This window comes from Tasmannia lanceolata, unplaced genomic scaffold, assembly GCF_043159265.1.
Source record: "Tasmannia lanceolata isolate RefF3 unplaced genomic scaffold, GAP_Taslan_0.1 ptg000006l, whole genome shotgun sequence".
In the NCBI taxonomy this organism is placed as follows: domain Eukaryota; kingdom Viridiplantae; phylum Streptophyta; class Magnoliopsida; order Canellales; family Winteraceae; genus Tasmannia; species Tasmannia lanceolata.
The window spans coordinates 1,922,009-1,941,198 of record NW_027518683.1 but is presented as its reverse complement, the minus strand read 5'-3'; the positions used below and the strand labels follow the sequence as shown (position 1 = coordinate 1,941,198).

The following is a 19,190-nucleotide window of genomic DNA, read 5'->3' as shown; positions in this document are numbered from 1 at the left end:
AATCCAATGAAAGGTCTGTGAAATGAACGGTTAGGATCATTCAAAGGAAGGACCCACTTTGTGAGGGCGCCTGCTCATTTACGGTCTAAAGAAGGGAATGCTAAAAAGACGGTGGCTTTAGGCTTCTTCCCTAGAGACTCTTTGGGCCCACTTATGCCACATCTATTTGAACGTGCTCGAAGGAACCACAAGTGCGGGGGTGCAGTGCAGCTTAGGTCTGGTTCAACCCGATTTAGGCTCGGGTTGGTAGGAATTTCCTTAATTTGAGCTGGATTAGGAAAACCCAACCCAATTTAATTTTGGGTTGGGTGAGGGCAACCCGACCTCAGTTTTCTATTTTCATTGTGATTTTTAAATTATTGGGGCTATGCTTTTTTATATTTTTTCTGTTTTTGCCCAAACTAACTTAGCCTGACTCAATCCGAGACTAATTGGAAAATGCAGGTTAGACAGGTTAGGTTAGAGCTAAGAAATTTACAGGTGGGTTGGGTTAGGGTTGACAATCCTGATCTGAGGCTTGTGATTGGTCGGATTAAGGTCGAGGAAATGCTATCTCAGGTTGGGCTAGGGTTTGGACTCAACCCTACAGGACCCACCTGAGTTGCACCCCTACCCACAAGTCTTGCAAGATGCCCTTAAAAATACCTTGATTGGATTATTTTAGATCATTAATGATCTTTCAGGACAATTTTAGGGTTCTACTAGCAAAACATAAACCGTTGATTTTTTTGTACTTCTATTTCTTATGAATTAGAAGTCCGTTTGTACAAGTTCAACGGTCATGATTGAACGTGTCCCAGTTTAAGACCCTAAGATTGATCATCACCGTTGATCCCATGATACTGTCTGCCTAGCCGTTCTCATAAAGACGAATATCCTTGTTTTACACAACCCTAGTCTGAGTCTGAGAGCTTGTTGCCAATTGCAACGACTTTTACGGCTGGTTAAAAAAAGTACAAAACATGTTCGTGCGGATATCAGTCCCCTTCTACCAAACATGTAAAAAGGGTTCGTCAGTATCCGCAAATGGCAGAACCAGACAGACCCCTGCCCTTACACAATAAATATAGAGGAAAAATACAAAATAATTACAGCCACCCATCACTAAAGAAAACAAAGACAACAAAAACAAGATAAAAATACAAATAATCATAATAAATACCACCATCAACCCAATTAAAAAAAGCACTCCGTTATTGTAAAAAAAAGAAAAAAGAAAAAACAGATACACACCCAAAAACCCTCTTACATCAAGAACCACACCCCCAAACACACCATCACCGGAATACCCAAACCGCCTGAAAATCTAACAGTCCCGGACTGATCATCAGTTGCTGTCACATCTGCCGGAGATCCCTCCGGTCCCGCCGGTGCCGGAGGCGATGAATCCACCTCTTTCGGCGACTTCGCCTTAGCCGATTTTGCTTTTGCTTTTGTCGGTGCCGGAGCCGGTGCCGTAGCTACCGCTTTAAACAACTCCGTAGGCTGTAACACCGTATCCACAGTATAAATCGCTAACGGCTGTTCATCAAGTAACGTCCCCGTTATCTTTGCCGTTACCACTTTAGTCTTCAAAGTCACCTCTTCTCCTTCATTCTGCACCGTGAAATCAAACTTCTTAGCTCCATCAGTTGCCAACGTATTCATCAAACCATTACCCGATTTCAACATAGCTATAGACTCATACATAGGAACTCCGTGATATAACAATAACGACGTTTTCCCTTCCGCCGTTAAATTCTTATATTTCGGCATAAAACTCTTCATCGCCTGGTCTACAGGGCAAAACACCGTTAACCCTCCGTCAGAATTGCTTTGAAAAGTCTCTAAAGCACCTGACGCCTTTAAAGTATCAGCGAACACTTTACAACCCTTTTTAGACATGAGAGTGGTGAGATTCATCTGAGCCGGAGCGGGAGTCGGAGCCTCGGCTTCGGGTGATGAAAGTGGCTTACTGATCTGGATGACAGAGATGTTGTAAGGGATTTCCGCTATGGATTTGACGAAAGTGGAGCCGAATGAGCCGGGGTTGTCTTCGGCTCCGAAACCGACTTTGCCGCCTTTGAGATCGGTGATGTTGACGAAGCCGGATGAGCCGGGAGCGGAGCCGGTGGCTTGGTACATTGTGGCGGCGAGGGCGGTTCCGTCGGTAATTTGGTGGAGTTTTTTGGCACCAAAGTAATCGAGGAGGATATGGAGAGAGAGGATGTTTTTGAGGGCAAAAAGGGAAAGGTGTTTTGAGAGGAGGGAGGACATTCCGGTGTTGTCTATGGCGAGGACGGTGATGGTTTCGTGGCGGTTTATTTCGGGGGCGAGGTGGGTTAGGGTTAAGTAGTGGTTGAAGGTGGAGAATTCCGGTTGTTTTGCCAGGATGCGAGTGATATTGTGTGCATTGGGGGTGTAGGATAAGAGAAAGAGGGAGAGGAGGAAGAGAAGGGTTGGAGAGAGCTTCATTGTTTTTCTCTGAGGAAGAAGAAGGGGAGCTTGAGAAAAGTGGAGAGTGGAGAGGAGTGGGTGTTAGTAAGTAGAGGAGATCTGGAATGGGTTCTAAAAAGGAAGTGCCCTTTGATTTTAAAGAAATTACGTAGAATGCCATTGTCTTTTTTCGTTGGTGTTTTTGCCCTTTGTTGGGGTTAGGATAAGTAGGATTTTACACTTCCAAAAGTACTTTGCGGATTACATCATAGGATGATCCAGACCATTCATTTGATGGGACACAGTGTAAATAGGTTGGGCCTAAAAATTCATTTTCATATGATGATCCTAGCCCTCGGATCTATAGAGGAACTACATAGTATGGAAATCTATACAGATCAGAAGGTTGGATTGAGCCTGTGGAAATTATTTTCTGGGTACAACCTATTTACACTGTGTCTCATCAAATGGACGGTTTGGATCATGGTGTAAACAGTACACAGTACTTTTTGAAATAGTGGGCAATAGGGGCTCAGGCCATAGAAAAACTCCAGGTGACAATGACACTAACTTTAGTAATGAGGGGTTAGTATGTTTATTTTAACTTGGTTTTGGGCTTTTGTGGGTGAATTGCTTTTGTAAAAGAAAACGATAAAACGAAGTTTTAAAGAAAGCAATACGAATCACGAGGTTTTGGTATCTTTGACGGAAATCAAGGCATTAAAGCACAGTTCAGGGGTGTAGAACTAATGTCGTTTGTCTGTCAGGCAAACTAACGTGCGCAGTGCGGGCCCATGTAGAGAGGATGATCCAACGAAATCAGCCGTTGATCAAATCCTGAGTGGGAGTTTGCATGAATCGTAACAGTCAGATACACTCGTACACTGCAGCGTGCAGTGGCACTTTTCGTAGTTACAGAAAAGTATGAGGATGGATATGATAGTGAATGAGCCAACCTCAAGTTAGGTAAGCAACTAAGCATGGTAAGAAATTGGGTCCGTTCCAGCTCCTCCAACTCCAAAGGCCGCCAGCCTGTTCAAGAGATTAGAGATACGCTACCGACGCTCCACGTGTACGGCTATCCGCTCCTCTCCTACGTCATCAGATCACTCCACCGACAGATGTACTTTGGCTACATTTAGTTCTGCTTTAAAAGCAGGGAATTTATTCGACGGTTATGATTTATCATCCGCTCCCAATATAACCGAATGATTTCAGGACGCATATATGATACGAAGGGAAAAAAAAACTAAAATCTGACATTGACACAGTTGAAATATGTGATCTGGACCGTGGGTTAGCTATAGGGCCCACAGTATGTTAGCCATAGGGCAAAATTTCATTCGTCAAATGATAATAAGAATTCTATCTGAGGGCTTATGCGTATTAAATCGTATGCTTATGGTTTGATCACACAGTGTAAATGTAAAAGTCACTCCCTTGGAAGAATTCTAACTACTCGATCATGTGTGTGCAGCTATCCATATGATCGCATTGATTACATAGTTAAAATCATCCCAGAAGTATATGTATTTTTCTAGCCATGCCATCTCCAATGTAAGGTGTTTACGAGTCACTCATTTGAGCCGACTTGTTAGCCCAAGGGTTCACTTACTTGTGAATTTTCTGTCCATAGCACAACACTCAAGGCAAACAATTAGTCCATAAAAGAGTGATCAATTTGCGTTTGTTAATCATCATGACCCGTTGGAGCTTTCAAGTGGAGATCATGCTTCTTAATTCCTAATTTATTGGTTGATATAATACCAAATACATCCTCTACCATCTTCTGTAGCACGTTCTTGGGTGAGATTTGACAACGATTGAAAGACTTAAAGACACGATTTTTATGTGTAGCTGTCAAGACTAAAATGACAATGAGGTTGATATTTTTATTTGATGTTGAAATTTGAAAATGGACAAAACACACACCCTGTATTCATGTTATTTTGTGATGTTTTTTGTCAATGAGATGTTGAGAGGTGTGACCTCGAAATTTCAAGGTCATTGGTAGAGCCACCGACAAGATAGAGAGAGAGAGAGAGCATAACACACATTGGAAACGAGGAAATGGGAAAACTTCTTACTCTTAACAAACCCACGACCAATTTGCGTTGGCGAATGAAGAAGAAAAATTAAAAAGACTCCTACAAGTTTTACGTAGGTTGTGATGATTTAGAGAGTTTTATAGTATGTGCCAATTGATAGGTGTAAGAAAACGCAGTATTGCCTACCTTATATCCTCTATCTATTTAATAAGAACCAAAGGCCTCCCGTTAAATTTTGATTTAGTGTACAGTAGTCAAATGCAAGATATCTCCGCACACAAGAAAACCAAAGCCCCATTAGGATAAATTATAAATGCTAAATGGTCAATTTTTAGGCCCCATATGTACGTGTAATCCAGACCATTGATCTTGTAGAATATCACAGGGCATGCCAAAAGGTCACAGTCTTATGGCGAATGGGCATACGATGGATTAGCTTTTCTTGGTGGACTCCTAGATGAGGCTTGACGGATCAAGGGCTAGGAACATCTGATCAAGTTGTTCTGAATACTAGTTGACCAAAATTACATCTAATTGGACCTAAGGATTGTCGGCGTGACTGAGCGATTGAAGATCCAAATTTTTGCCACCTAATGTTGAGGCCCATTATATAATAGTAGCGTAACTCACTATAATACAGTGTGGTGGAAGCCCTTCTCAACAAGTCCTTAAAACATAAGTGAAGTTAGGGCTGCAGCAGGTTCGGGTTGGGTCGGGTTTTTCAAAACCCTAGCCCAACCCTGGATCCCATTATCTCGACCCTGACCCACCCTGACCCTGAGTCACGGCCAGAAAACCTCAACCCATTACCCGCCCTACAGGGTAATGTGCTGGCCCTGGCCGGCCCTAATTGACCCTAGTGCAAATACCTGTTAAGAGTATCAAAAATAAAGCAACCACTTATCATATGGAACAAAATGATCAATAAACAGAGAAAGAGAATAAAATAAGACAATATGAATTCAACAACATGCGGGCAACAGAGACAATTAATAATAATAATCTAAAGAAACATCAATCCAAGATAACAGAAAACATTAGCAAAAGAAACATGCACAGATTGTTCAATTCTATAATAGAAAACTCAGGGTCAGGCCGGGTCAGGTTACCCGAGGCATTAACCCAAAACCCGCCCGACTTGAGTCAGGGTAAAAAAAAAATGAACCCTGACCCGCCCTCAGGGTTAGAAAATCCAGCCCTGACCTTGTTCGGGCTCAGGGCGGAGGGCGGGTCAGGGCCAAACTTGCACCCCTATGTGAAGTCATATGCGCAATTTTTTTAAAAAAAGGGAAGCATTGTTCACACTCCACACTCCTATATCTTACAATCACCAATCCTTCCTATAATTTGGACTTCTCTGATTATTAGTTATTAAAGTCTATTATAATTCATGAAAGGGATTTTCTCCCATAAACCCTAATCTGCAAAGTATTTGGAAATTAATTATGATTTTTTCTAAATAGTTAACACCAGCCCAAAAAAGTAGAGCGTGGCCCACATGAATGGAAGATCTAAGCCATTCATTTTTTCAGCTCCACCGTAGCTAGATAGGTCATCCCCAAAAAAAGAGGGCCATTGGATGAACCTACATCATAATCCCTCCACTTACTCAAGGATCCAAGCCATTTATCCTCTAAGCTTCGCTATGGATGGCCAGGAAGCCAGAATGGGAGAACAGGACTTGATGATGATCAGCCGAAGATTTGTTGCGAAACGGCTCTTTTTTACAGCTTCCAATGAAGAAATTACCATGAGCAACGCTAAAGTCCTGCTTGTTTTGGATTTTGAGACTTGATTTTGAACCCATAAAAACGGAATTTCCAGTTCAATAACCAGTTTTGGCCAAAATCTATTCTCAAAATCCAAAAAGAATAGGGCCCAAATGATTTTCTTTCATGTGATTCTAACATCTGGTTTTACTTGGGCAAACCCACCGAGAAACCCAAGTGGCTTTTAGGTTATTGTCTCAGGTCAGGTATGATGAAAATGAGATGGGTTTTCATTACTGTATGGCAAAAGGATCCAGACCATTCAAATGGGTTTTCATTGACCATCAACATGGAATTTCCTAAATTTGTAAGAACTGGATTCTATTTTTTGCTGAAGATGAACTGCTAATGATATTTTACTATTAAATGTTGAGAGGGAATTATCAGATGTGTAGCCTTCCTCAGTTGGGCCCACCAGATCAACAACCCAGATAACCCGACCACCCAAATGTAAGGTGATGGGCATCCCACAAGGCAAGATGGGTTTGTTGCCTTGTACCAGAATGACCTGCACATGGCCACATGTTTAAATGAATGGATATATGCTTTGAATAGCAGGAAATTTAGATGCTATGTAAATAAAAATAAAAATGTAGACATATATTTACAGAGGTTTGCTCATTTTTCTAACAAAAGGCACAAAGTTGTTCCAGTTCTCAGCCCTGAAAATGTTTCCATTCATTCGGAAATAAGTGAATGATCTTACAGTTTCTGCCTGTGGGTGGTAACAGTTTGCAATTATTTGGCATAGCCCCGCCTGCAATGAACAACAATGTGCAACAGTTATACCAGAAAGAACAAGGAGAGAACACAACAACAGAAGGGTTGGAGCTTTACTGATACAGATATCCCAAATTCAAGCATATTCAAATTTCGAACACATTTTATGATGCAAAGACTGATTTTTATTTTTATTTGAATGGTATATGATGGAAAGATTGACTGTATATGGAATCATCATCATCATACGGAAAATAATCATGTCTGAACGTGGATCCAATCACGAAACCACCTAGCAGGTGATGTGGGGCTCACTAAGGAGGTCCTCTATCTTAGTAGATGGCAGGACTTACTTATGTGAAATTCCCCGCATTATGAGGTGTATATGCTATAACAAAAGGAATTTTTACTGCGTTTTTGTTAAAGCATCACATAATCGAAAGAGTACAAGAACAGTGCTACATACCTTGTCTAACCTTTCGTTCGCGTTTCTGCCAGTTAGCTGTATTGTCCTCTTGTTTGAGACGTCCATTATCTGGGTTGAGAAAAGAAATTTGAAAAGGGGAAGATAAATGATAGAAATAGTATACCATAGAATCATCTTATATAAGTCCCAGGAAACATAGTCTAAATAGAATATTTCCTACTGGAAATATTCGGCCATAAACAATTTAACAGATTTGACTCATTTTGGGGGCAATGTAGCGCACATGTACAGAGGTAAGTAATAGCATAGTAGCTAAATACACAAGTTTGGCTTGTTTTACACAATCTGGGTAATACCAATAGCTAGTATACTTATTAACTATAAGAGCGATACCCCAAGAATTTCAAGAGGAATGATCTGATGTGAAACTCAGTGTGAAAACCTCATAACATCCAACTACGAATGGACAGTGATGACCTGAGGCCCACCATATCCCCATCAACTGTTAAAATTCAACAATCTTAAAACTGAATCCTGGACAAAATTGCACAATTGCACAACTACAAGCTCATTGACCTCCCTCCCAGCAGAGCTCAATTCACGAGGTCAAGATCAGAATTGATAGATTCCTGATTTGCTCAGAGTGGATGTCTAGATGATGCAGGAGCATACCCCGGTCATTTTTTACATCAGCCTTGTCATTGCTTGTGGGCTACATATATAAGGTCATTTCCCACTCACTTGTAGTTTAGTCTTTGATTTGAATTGAATTTGAAAACAGAATCACAGATTTGAGAAATTGGAGGGATTTGTCTTTATCCAAGGAGAAAGTTCTTGTGTATCTTCCATGGAGAAAGAGGAATTGCAAGCTGATTTTTCAGCTTTGCTCTTCTAGATCCAATTATTTCTACCTTGTTTAAAGCAAGGCTTATGAGAATTCTGAAATTCTTACATCTCCTTGCAAGATTTGAGGCAACTTAAGAAGGAAATCAAGAAGATCCGAGGAATGCATCAGGACTAGAAATTTGTGGAAATTAGAGGTCAAATTTGTCGAATTTTCAGAGTACATTGCTCTCGGTTTGTGCTCTTTGACTGTCTGAGAGACGACTTGCTAATCTGGAAATTTTGAAAGTTTTGAAGCCAGAATGATCATATCTTGATTAGATCTGTCATTAATTGAAGACTCTTCAAGAAACTTTTGATCACCTTTAAACAAGAGCGCCAATGCTTTATATCTGCTGAGATTTCTTTGGGACAAATTTCCTGAGCTTCAATGTGCCAATGATAGTGCAAACTCCTTCGATAAAGGGGGTATTTCCAGACCTCTATTGTTTATGGTGCAATAACTACCCTACCCAATTTACTACCCTACTCAATTCCCATCAAATCATTCTTTTGTGCAAGTTAAAAGTGGTGAAAACACAACATTTGTCATGTGACATGGGCAATGATTTCTAAGTTGCTTCACTACAACATAAGAAAAAAAATTCTAGTCATTCAAGCAAATGCTAGGCTGTAGTGTGGAATTAATACCATTATATAGAATGCATACTCCAATAGTACCTTCATGGAATTCATTAATATAAAAAAGATAAGAAAGCATCCATAAGCAAAAAAAGGGAAGCAAATTATTCCAAAATGCAAGTCAGAAATGAAAATGATCTCCTACGCTCTATTGAGGGCATCTTAGCTGATACTTCAGATTTGATGCTAAAATTTAAAGTCCTTTCGCAAAAAAAATAAAAATAATAATAATATATATATATATATATATATATATATATATATATATATATATATATATATATATTGGACAGTATCTCTCAGAAAAATAATCATAATGCACATTGAAGAATGATATCCCTCAAAATTTGTATTTCCATCTAAGGTTGAAATGCAATTTCATAAGGGTATCGAATGCAATCCCATCAACTCATTCTTTTGTGCAAGTTAAAAGTGGTGAAAATGCAATATTTGTCATGTGACTTGGGCAGTGATTTCTAAGTTGCCCCAATACAACACAAGAAAAAAAAATTTCAAAACATTGAATCAGATGCTAAGATGTGCTGTGGAAATAATACCATTACAGTATATAGAATGCATACTCCAATAGTACCTTCATGCAATTCATTAACATAAAAAGATAAGAAAGCGTCCATAACCAAACAAGGGAAGCAAATTATACTAGTTACATTGGAAAGTTTACCTGGCGGAGTAAACCTTCAGGGCTGGAAAGATAAGTCGAAGGGATTTCACTATCAAGCATTTCCAAACAGCTACATGCAAAAGTTCAAAAGATAAGTATGTTTACAGGTAGGTTTGAAACATTGAAAACTTTTACTGGATAACGGCATCCAACTATAATGATAAAAATGGAAATGCCATATCTGGACACAGATTAAGAAAAACAAGGATGGAGAACCTTGAAGAACTTACGGAATATGCAAAGCAACTCCATGGCAAGATAACACAGAAGCCAGGGGATCATATCCATCCCTCAGGGCAGTATTATAGTAACCTGCCGTAAGTTCAGGTGCATGCGAGTCTGTCTCATACCACCAGTATATTCCACCAATTTTTGCCACTAGTAAGACAGGATTTGGAACATTATCTTGATATTTATTAAACATGTTTGCCGCCTTGTCAAGAATAGAATCTGCGTGGTGTATCAACCTCCCACTGTACCACTCCTACAAAAAGAGAGGCCCATCATGTCTCTGAAATTTAGTATAGTTAGACAAAGAAAAAAAAACAGAAAACGATTTTTTTTTATGATATGAACTTTAGTGCTGATATTGTGAAATGTTGATATGCCCAAGAACAAACCGGAGAGATTTATGTATACATACAAGAAAAAATCGACCATAATTAGAAAGAAAGCTTTCATCTCCATCTTTAAAGAAAGGAACCCCGGCTGGAAGACTATTGTAAACCCCAGCATTCTGTGGGCCGTTCTCTCCCCACTCAGGTTTTCCTACACGGCATGCAGCCATCTTCAAATCCTCCATCCTGATGTGGAAGGAAGTTTGTCAAAAGGACAAAACGGAAAATCACAATGTGAACTAAGTTTTTTTTTTTTTTTTTTTTTTTTTTTGAATGGTACAATGGGAACTGAGTTATTTTGCTGAAAGATGGGTAGTGCATACATGTACTTATCATAGCACTGAAATTCACCAATCCCAGGGAATCTCCACCGGCCGTCATTGAAGGGATGGGCAGGATACCTGCAGGCTACCATCCATAAGAAGAATCTTGCAATGGCTCCAAAGCTAATAGGTATAGGTTGAACTTTCTTCAATTCTCAATATGTTTCAAGCTGAAGTACCAAAAATAATGGTTATAGCCTAGCATTCTACAAGACTGTCTCCAACAATTCAAAATCAATGTACAGCTGGATTTTTGCTGCGAAGCAGAAAAATAACAACTCAATTTTTTTTTATTATTTACTCATAAACTGACACTTCCCAAAGAAAAGAATTCGCCCTCGCAACAAGCAGCTTTCAAGCCGAAAAGAAAAAAAAAAACCAAAGAAAATAATTCACCCTTCGCAACAAGCAGCTTTCAACCCAAAAACCATGCCCAAAAACTAACAATTATGTTACTTGCATGAACTAAATTTGTTAGCAATATGGATAAACAAATGAATGGGTTGAAAGATGTACCTTAGTTCCCCAGATGGACCAAGGCCAATGCTCACTTCTTCGATTGTACTTCCTATAAGTGATTCAAACTTGGTCATGAAACTGAACATAAAATCCTCATAGCATTGGAGTGCTGTCCGGCCACAAAATAAAGGAACTTGATCCACCCCTAATGTGAGATAATCATCATTTGAAAATCCATTTTTATCTCGGTAATAAATATCCCTATTAAGATAACCGATCTGAAAAGGAAAACAGCAGATTAGCAGCAATGATTTTAATTTAAAATTTAAATGCTAAGCCTCAAACTACAATCCAAGAAGTATTTCCTGCCTTGTGGCTTCCTCCTCAATAAAGTTATACAACAAAAGACTTAAGCAAATACATCAATGCACAGTTACCTCAATAATCCAAAGAGGAAGACCGACATATCCCTTTACATTGGACGATGATTGCATGCTTGCATGGAAAGACAATGAAACATGTAACTTTAACCCTGAGTCGAGCACTAGCTTGAATAGTTCTTCATACAGGAACCAGTTATAGGCAAAAGGCGAGGAGCGCTCTACAATTCCCCACCAAACCTCAACCGCAATACCATGAACACCAGCCAACTTGAGTGCTTTTAGAGACATAGTTAAGGCCTTGACTCTGAAACAACAAAGGAGAGACGTAGAGGAAGTTTCTAAGTGACCACCCCCAAAAAACAGACAAAGAACACAAATCTTAGTGGAACGCTAAAGTTGATTAAAAGCAAAAGAAAGAGTATCAGTAGCTCCTGCTATTCATATTTCCCTTCACCGCTGAAAAAAATCGAATGAGCAGGAGAAAGATAATTGTAATAAAAAACGATCAAAGAAAAAATAAGCTATGCGACTTAAGGAAACAGAGAGAAGAACTTTTGTACCTTTTAATCCTTGGAACCCCAGAAGTATCGATACCGAACGCATCAAGTGGCATCATCACAAAGATAGGGACCCTCTTTTGTTTTGAAGATTCCAAAATTGCAGATCTTGATTTCTCTTGGTAAGCCATGCTGCAAACCACAAAGTTCATCAAATAAAGGAGAAGTTCATTTTTTATTCGCAAAGATAAAAAAAAAATTATTATTTTTTTATTGATGAATAAACATAAATAAGCAACCAAAAACCATGACCGAGAAGGTCACGCTATGCACCACTAAAAGAGTAAAAGAGTAAAAGCAACAAAATAAAAAAAGGTATTAATTGGAATAAAATAAAAATATCAGGTATCAGGTGCTCTATCGTAGAATAACCCTGCGTAAAGAACAAAGGCCCATGACCTGTTCTTTCGTTTTTGGTAAATTCATGGCCTATTCTCCATAGAATAAGTTCCCTATAATTACACCTGAGCCGAACTATCTCGACTGGCTAGAAAATGTCTAAGATCATCAAAAGCTTTGCTATCCTAAATTTCAAACTCTGAAAAGAATTTTCAAAGTTCCTTACTCGTCTTGGAATGTATGATATATACACTCCAGCTTGAGGGGGAGGAGAGAAGGAGGGATGTATTGATGTTGCTGCTGCAGCAAGGTCGAGGAGCAGCGAGTGTGAAGGTACTTGCCACAAATATGGATTTCCGAATAATGTCTTGCAGAACAGATTTGAAAATCAGATCTTTTTTCACTGTTGTCGCTGATTTGGAAATTTAAGGATTTGATCCAGATCCAAATCTCAACTGCCAAATGTGAGCAATCCAAATCTAAATCTTGTGGGTATCCAAATGTGGCCTTAATGATATTACTGATCCGACTGATCCAAACAATACAACAACAGATAGCCGCACTGCTGCCTCGAGTGATAAACTGCCCAAATCTGTGAAAAATCATCATCTCAAGCGTACATCACCTTTAAGAAGTCAAAGCCCTCGACCTCTGCAATTATAGTACTAAGCATAGTAACGCATCTACACAGTGTATCTGCCAACTTATTCTGACTTGTACTTCAAAAGTGTACTGTATGTAAGAAATTCATCTGGCATGTATACAACTAACAACCAACAACTGATTGGCTATTAATAAGCTCCAATGCATCATAGTCAGTATAAATAATAAACTCGCGCTGAATAAGGTAGTGTCGCCTATGCTTTAAGGCTTGTATTATAGCATAAAACTCCAACTGATATGTAGATCACTTCTTGTGAGCATCACTTAACTTCTTGATATACTATGTCACGGGTCTACCATCTTGTGATAGAACAGCTCCAAGCCCAACTCTGGAAGCATCACACTCCGCCTCAAATAACTTCTCAATGTCGGGTAACACCGAGCTTTAGTCAACTTCTTTTTTATAAGCTGAAATGCCTGTTCAGGTTCCTCTGTCCATACAAACTTGTATTTCTTGAAGCACTTGGTCAACAGAGCCATGATAGCACTAAAATTTCGCACAAATCTTTTATAAAAAGTAGTAAAGACATGAAAACTCCTGATCTCAACCACACTATGAGGTGAAGACCACACTAAAACAGCCTTGATTTTTTTTGCCGATCGACATGTATGCCATGAGGTCCTACTATAATGCCAAGAAAGACTAGCTGACTCGTCGTGAAACTGCACTTCTTAAGATACAAGTACAATTTCTCATTCCCTAACCTAGTCAATATGCTCATCCTCCAACTGGCTATAAATCAGGATATCATCAAAGTAAACTACAACGAATTTACCAATGAAGGGACATAATACCTGATTCATCAGCCTCATAAAAGTACTCGACACGTTAGAAAGTCCGAACGGTATGACTAACCAGCATGGTTTAAAATTTCGGTTTCGGTAACCGTTTCGGACCCCACCGAAAACCGAAATTTGGTAATTTGGTTCGAAATGCCGGACCGAAAATTTGAAATTTTGGCCAAAATTTTGTAACACTTTTTTTTAATAAATAATGACATTTAATCAAAATTTCGGTCCGAAATTTGATAAATGGCGAAAAATGAAATTTCGGCAAATTTCAGTTTCGGTCCCCACCAAAATCCGAAATTTTGGATTTCGGTCGAAATTTAAAACCATGCTAACCAGTAACCACTCGTACAAGGCCTCCATAGTTTTAAATGTTGTTTTCCATTCGCCTTCTAATCGGATCCAAATCTAGTGGTAACCGCCCCTCAGATCTAGTTTAGTAAAGACTCCGGAACCGGCTATCATATCCAGCATGTCGTCGAACTTTGGTATTGGAAACCTGTATTTCATCGTAATCATGTTGATAGCTCGACTATCAACGCACATCCTCCAAGATCCGTCCCTCTAAGCTGGGACTACACATGGGCTCATATTGAGTCTCACAAAGCCCTTCTGAACCAAGCCCTCCACCACCTCTTGCAATATATTGCTCTCCTTAGGATTCATCCTGTCATGAGGTAGATTCGGCAAACTAGCATATGGATGTCTCTCATGGGAGGCAACTCATCAGGTAAGTCGTCTATAGTGATCTCCTAAAACTCTACCATCTACTCAACTCAACTCAACCTTTGTCCCAAACTAGTTGGGGTCGGCTAATGGATCCTTAGAAAATTTTCATGAAGAAGGTGAACGAATCTACCCGGCTCAAATTGACTAAGTCTAATCCTAACACTAGTTGGGTTCGTCTACATGGATCATTTTCTTCCATTCTCTCCTGTCCAAGGTCATGTTCATATTATGTTCCTAGCCATCAAGTCTTTCCTCACTATTTCTACCAAAGTTGTTTTCGGTATGCCCCTACCTCTTTTTACTCCAACTTGGCACGAGTCACTTCTTCTCACTGGAGCATCCAAAAGGCCTACGTTAGATATGCCCAAACCATCTTAAGCGGTGCTCTCTTATCTTCTCCTCAATTGGTGCCACCCCCACCTTTTTACGAATGTCTTCATTTTTAATTCTATCTAACCTTGTATGGCCGCACATCCATCTAAGCATTCGCATCTCCGCTACACTCATTTATGCACATGCTGCTTCTTGGTGGCCCAACATCCTAAGCCGTATAGCATGGCTGGCCTCACAACTGTCTTATAAAACTTTCCCTTCAACTTGGTAGGTATTTTACGGTCGCACAGAACTCCTGAATCATGCTTCTACTTCAACCAACCTACTCTTATTCTGTGGTTAACATCCTCTTCAATCTCTCCTTTCTTATGTAGGATTGAACCAAGATAGCGAAAGATATCCCTCTTAGGTACCTCCTATCCAGTCATATTTACTACATGCTCGCCCCGCCTCCTTATATTACTAAAGTTGCACTCCATATACTCTGTCTTAGTTCTACTCAGTCTAAAACCTTTGGATTCCAAAGTAGTTCTTCATAACTCTAACTTAGCATTAACTCCTGCTTTGGTTTAGTCAATTAATACTATGTTATCTGCAAAGAACATACACCACGGCACCTCATCCAGGATACCCTCTGTAAGTTCATCCATAACTAGCATAAAAAGTAAAGGGCTTAGAGCTGATCCTTGATGCAGTCCTATTGTAATTGGAAACTCACTAGATGTGCCATCCGTAGTTCTGACATTGGTTACTGCTCCATCGTACATATCCTTAATCACATCAACATATTTAGTAGACATTTTTTCCTTTCAAGGACCCACCACATAACACTCCTGGGAACCCTATCATATGCTTTCTCCAAATCAATGAAAACCATATGAAGGTCCTTTCTATTTTCTCTAAATCTCTCCATAGTCGATCGTCCGATCATGAAGCCAAACTGATTCTCTAACACCTTAGTCTCTTTTCTAAAACTCTACCATCAAGGCCACAAATTGCTCGGGTATCTTTGTGGGCTCTATCTTCCCCTTTCTATTCAAGTAAAAACATCACATCCTCCTCCTTAGATTCGGAAAGAAATTTCTTTAATGTCGGGCAGGATTGCCTCTCCACTTGAGAAGCTTTGGGGATCTCCTCATCAGTCAAAGGTAGGAGAGCATAACTCTTATTGTTTAGACGAACAATGAAGACATTACCCCTCCCCTTATGAGGGGAATCCTTGCCAAATTGCCAGGACCTTCCCAACAATAAGTGGCAAGTGTCCATATCTATATCACATAAAACTTCATCCTTGTAGGAACCAATTTCAAAAGGGATTCAACAACATTCAATTACCTTCTTTCCACTACCCTTTGAAACCCAGCCGAGCTTGTGGGGAGTAGGGTGCTTCTCGGTCTTTAACTTCAGTTTCTGAGCCATGTACTTTGAAGTGAGGTTCTTTATGCTACCTCCATTAATGATAACATTTCAAACCCTATCTTAACCACGCACTTGCATTGAAGAGATTGTTGCAATTTATGAACTCCGCTGCTTTTAGGGTGCCGATCACATGCTGCATCACCAAAGATTGCAATTTATGAACTCATCTTCTTTTGTTCGTTGTTCCTCTTCATACTCCTCTTCACCATAGTGCTCCGGGTCATTGATGTAGGACACAGGCTACTAATATTTTGGTTTTACCCATTTAGAAAGTAGGCCATTAGTTTCTTTATTTATTAGGATTTGTTTCCTAGGTGTAATAGGATCACTCTTCTAATTATAGGTATTCTAATTTAGTTACTTTCTTTATGTATTAGGATTCTAGATCTTTCTTTGTGTGGTAGATTCTAGTCTTTTCTTTTAAGAGAAGTTTACTTCTTTAGAGATTGTTTTTCTATTATATGAAGGTTATAATATGTACGTTTTAAGAATCAATAGAATAATATCAAAGACATTTGTCTCTATCTCTCTCTTCTCCCCTTTCCTAGTGGATTCTAGGGTTCTTCTTCTTCTTCCTAGTGGATTTTAGGGCAATTATCGGATCGTACGCTTCGAGGGCGATTCCACGTTTGATCCGCTGCGTTAGTCATACACCCCATGCTCATAACAAACGGCTAGATTGATAATACGTCAGCCACCTTTGGGATTCAACTGTGCCAATTGCTCCGCTACCCTACTCCAATTATAACTTGATCTATCCAACTACCCCAAAATTCCTATCAACTAAATAACAACTACACTGTGGACTCCTTTTACAAACAGAATGGTGTTGGACGTGTGTCTGTCATGCTGCTTCTAATGAAATGCAGCAGCGCCACTATTTCCTTTTACAATCGTCGAGTTTTCGAAAGGCCTGTCATAAATTTCTCAAATAACATGCAATATACCAGATATTATTTCAAAACCCTAAAATTGAGAATGAGAAAGATGAAGTGACCTCAAAATGCAGCAATTTCCAGCAGCAGAAGAAGTAAAATCCCATCTGTAGAACCCTCGTCTCATTAGAGAAATCATGGGAATTTTTCTGAGGGTTTTTCCCTTCACAAAGAACGCTCCGCTCAAATGGTAGCTTCTTCTAGCAGAGCATCTGGGAGACATTACTGCACTATTCTCCGCCATTGAACTTGGAGGACAAATCAAATCATTGCTCGGGAAAAAATAGAGCAACGTTTACACTATTACTTGGGCCCCACTCTGGTTGATCCTGACCACCCACCTGGTAGTACGAGGCTAGATCTCCAAAATATCCAATGAAGTTTCTTATTGGCCGTTGGATTTTGACCGTATCATATAAATTGTTTTCAACAAACCATTCATTCATAGCCTCTTTATCCCCCATGTTACAAAGCTTTTCTACAAATTAAAAACCCTTAGGTGGGGCCCACAATCTGAACATTCTCGATTCATAGACTCTTGATCCCCCATAATAGAATCAGAGCTTTCCGAACAATTGAAAACCCTTCAGGTGGGGCCCACAATCCGACCATTCTCGATCACTCAATGCTCGGAAACCACTACGTATGTAACAGTGGGTGGTCGCTTATTATAAATCACAATGACTGAGATCTGACTGGATCTCCTAATTTTAATTAGAACTCATCAAGAAGTGGGTCCCACAAGTCATTTGAAATCTCAGATCATTCCACCCAATCCTAAGCCTCATATTTTTAATTAATAGGAATCACAACATAGAATGATTCCGCTTGTCTTATCAGTGACTTTCAAATAATTGATTAAAAGTGATGAGGGGCAACCCAGATTCAAATTTTACTATCGAATGGTCAGAAATGCGTGAGAGGATGGAAGGATTAAAGGCTATAATGATGCCAACGTGGTGTGGGTGGGCCATGATGAACCTCCTCCTATCATTCTCCTTTTTATTTTTTTAATTACGTAGACGAGGCTTATCCATGATGGATAAGAACCCATTACCTTTCCGCACCAAAACAAATTGAACTATGATGACGAGGTTTCATTTCCGTGCACCAATTGCAATTGGGCATAATTATTGAGATTCTGATGCCTTTACTTTGGATTCTATGTCACAAAAATAGATATCGCCATAATTATTTTAAGATATGTGGACTCCCTTTTAGTGCCTATCACCGTTGTAAGACTTTCACGGTTATGACACATACTTTGGATTCCACTGATGTAAATGGGTGCGCCTGCATCACCCGTAAATCAGCCTTTCACAGTTCTGGCTCGAGGCACAATCCCGACCGAGGTGAGACAACCTTAGGGTATAGACAAATGATACGGGTCCATCAGAGTGTCTCATGTGGAATATAGATAGAACCATTAATCAATACTTTGGCTACTAACATCCTCACGACCATGTTTTGATAATCAGAGGAAGTCACCATGTCTTTTGATTGATGGAATGTGTGTTCTCGTTTTTAGGATTCAAGGATTATTTTTCACTTTCTACTTTATATTTGTGCATTTTGTGTGTTGATGGATTTTGTTGAACTTGCTATATTTTATGCACTGGACATGTAGTATTCTTTGGGGAAGTGATATATCTGCATGATATATCCGCCCCCTTTGAGTACTTGGGACACCCAGCAGAAGTGTACGTGGCAATCAGCCCCATTGAATCCTTCTAACGTGAAGTACAGCAGCCCCTCTGCAGCTGGGTGTCCCAAGGGGCGCATATATCACTTCCCATTTTTTGGTATGGTTTTTCTATTGTTGGTTCTTTCATTTTTTATCTCATGACTCTTGTTTCAAAGCAAGGACCTGAGTCAAAACTGTTATAAAGCATAAAAGATTAAATAAGGCCTTCTCCAACAGCTTAAGCTTTTGGAGTAACTGGTTGTTTCACATGGTATTAGAGCCAAAGGTCATGAGTTCAAGCCTCCTTGATAGCAAAAATACACATGCAATGGCTAAACCCAAAAAGAGGAGTCACATGTGCCACGTGTAGTCCAA

General features: G+C 39.6%; 2 protein-coding genes across 3 annotated transcripts; both read right to left on the bottom strand.

The window, feature by feature from the left end:
- Positions 1 to 1,176: 1,176 nt before the first annotated feature.
- Positions 1,177 to 2,514, bottom strand: LOC143879221 (fasciclin-like arabinogalactan protein 2). Its single transcript, XM_077381478.1, has one exon. The coding sequence runs from the start codon at positions 2,452 to 2,454 to the stop codon at positions 1,246 to 1,248; it is 1,209 nt and encodes a 402-aa protein (XP_077237593.1). The 5' UTR covers positions 2,455 to 2,514; the 3' UTR covers positions 1,177 to 1,245.
- A 3,912-nt stretch (positions 2,515 to 6,426) lies between these two features.
- BAM4 (beta-amylase 4) lies at positions 6,427 to 17,572 on the bottom strand. 2 transcript variants are annotated; one of them, XM_077381475.1, is made up of 11 exons: positions 17,194 to 17,572; positions 11,928 to 12,056; positions 11,422 to 11,671; positions 11,042 to 11,262; positions 10,526 to 10,603; positions 10,229 to 10,388; positions 9,816 to 10,069; positions 9,586 to 9,655; positions 7,419 to 7,487; positions 6,939 to 6,989; positions 6,427 to 6,740 (listed from the first exon to the last, which is right to left on the bottom strand). In XM_077381475.1, the coding sequence occupies exons 1-11, from the start codon at positions 17,373 to 17,375 to the stop codon at positions 6,507 to 6,509; spliced, it is 1,698 nt and encodes a 565-aa protein (XP_077237590.1). In that variant the 5' UTR covers positions 17,376 to 17,572; the 3' UTR covers positions 6,427 to 6,506. The 2 variants fall into 2 exon arrangements, with proteins under 2 accessions (XP_077237590.1, XP_077237591.1); XM_077381476.1 differs by lacking the exon at positions 6,427 to 6,740 and having other exon boundaries at positions 6,785 to 6,989; positions 17,194 to 17,564.
- Positions 17,573 to 19,190: the final 1,618 nt, after the last annotated feature.

What these genes read in the sequence shown, in the direction of transcription:
- LOC143879221 (XM_077381478.1), bottom strand. Translation starts at nt 2,454, where the DNA reads ATGAAGCTCTCTCCAACCCTTCTCTTCCTCCTCTCCCTCTTTCTCTTA.
- BAM4 (XM_077381475.1), bottom strand. Translation starts at nt 17,375, where the DNA reads ATGGCGGAGAATAGTGCAGTAATGTCTCCCAGATGCTCTGCTAGAAGA. An exon ending in CTGAAGGTTTACTCCGCCAG is followed by an intron (nt 7,488 to 9,585) that starts GTAAACTTTCCA and finishes TTCTCAACCCAG; the next exon opens with ATAATGGACGTCTCAAACAA. An exon ending in CGAACGAAAGGTTAGACAAG is followed by an intron (nt 6,990 to 7,418) that starts GTATGTAGCACT and finishes TGTTCATTGCAG; the next exon opens with GCGGGGCTATGCCAAATAAT.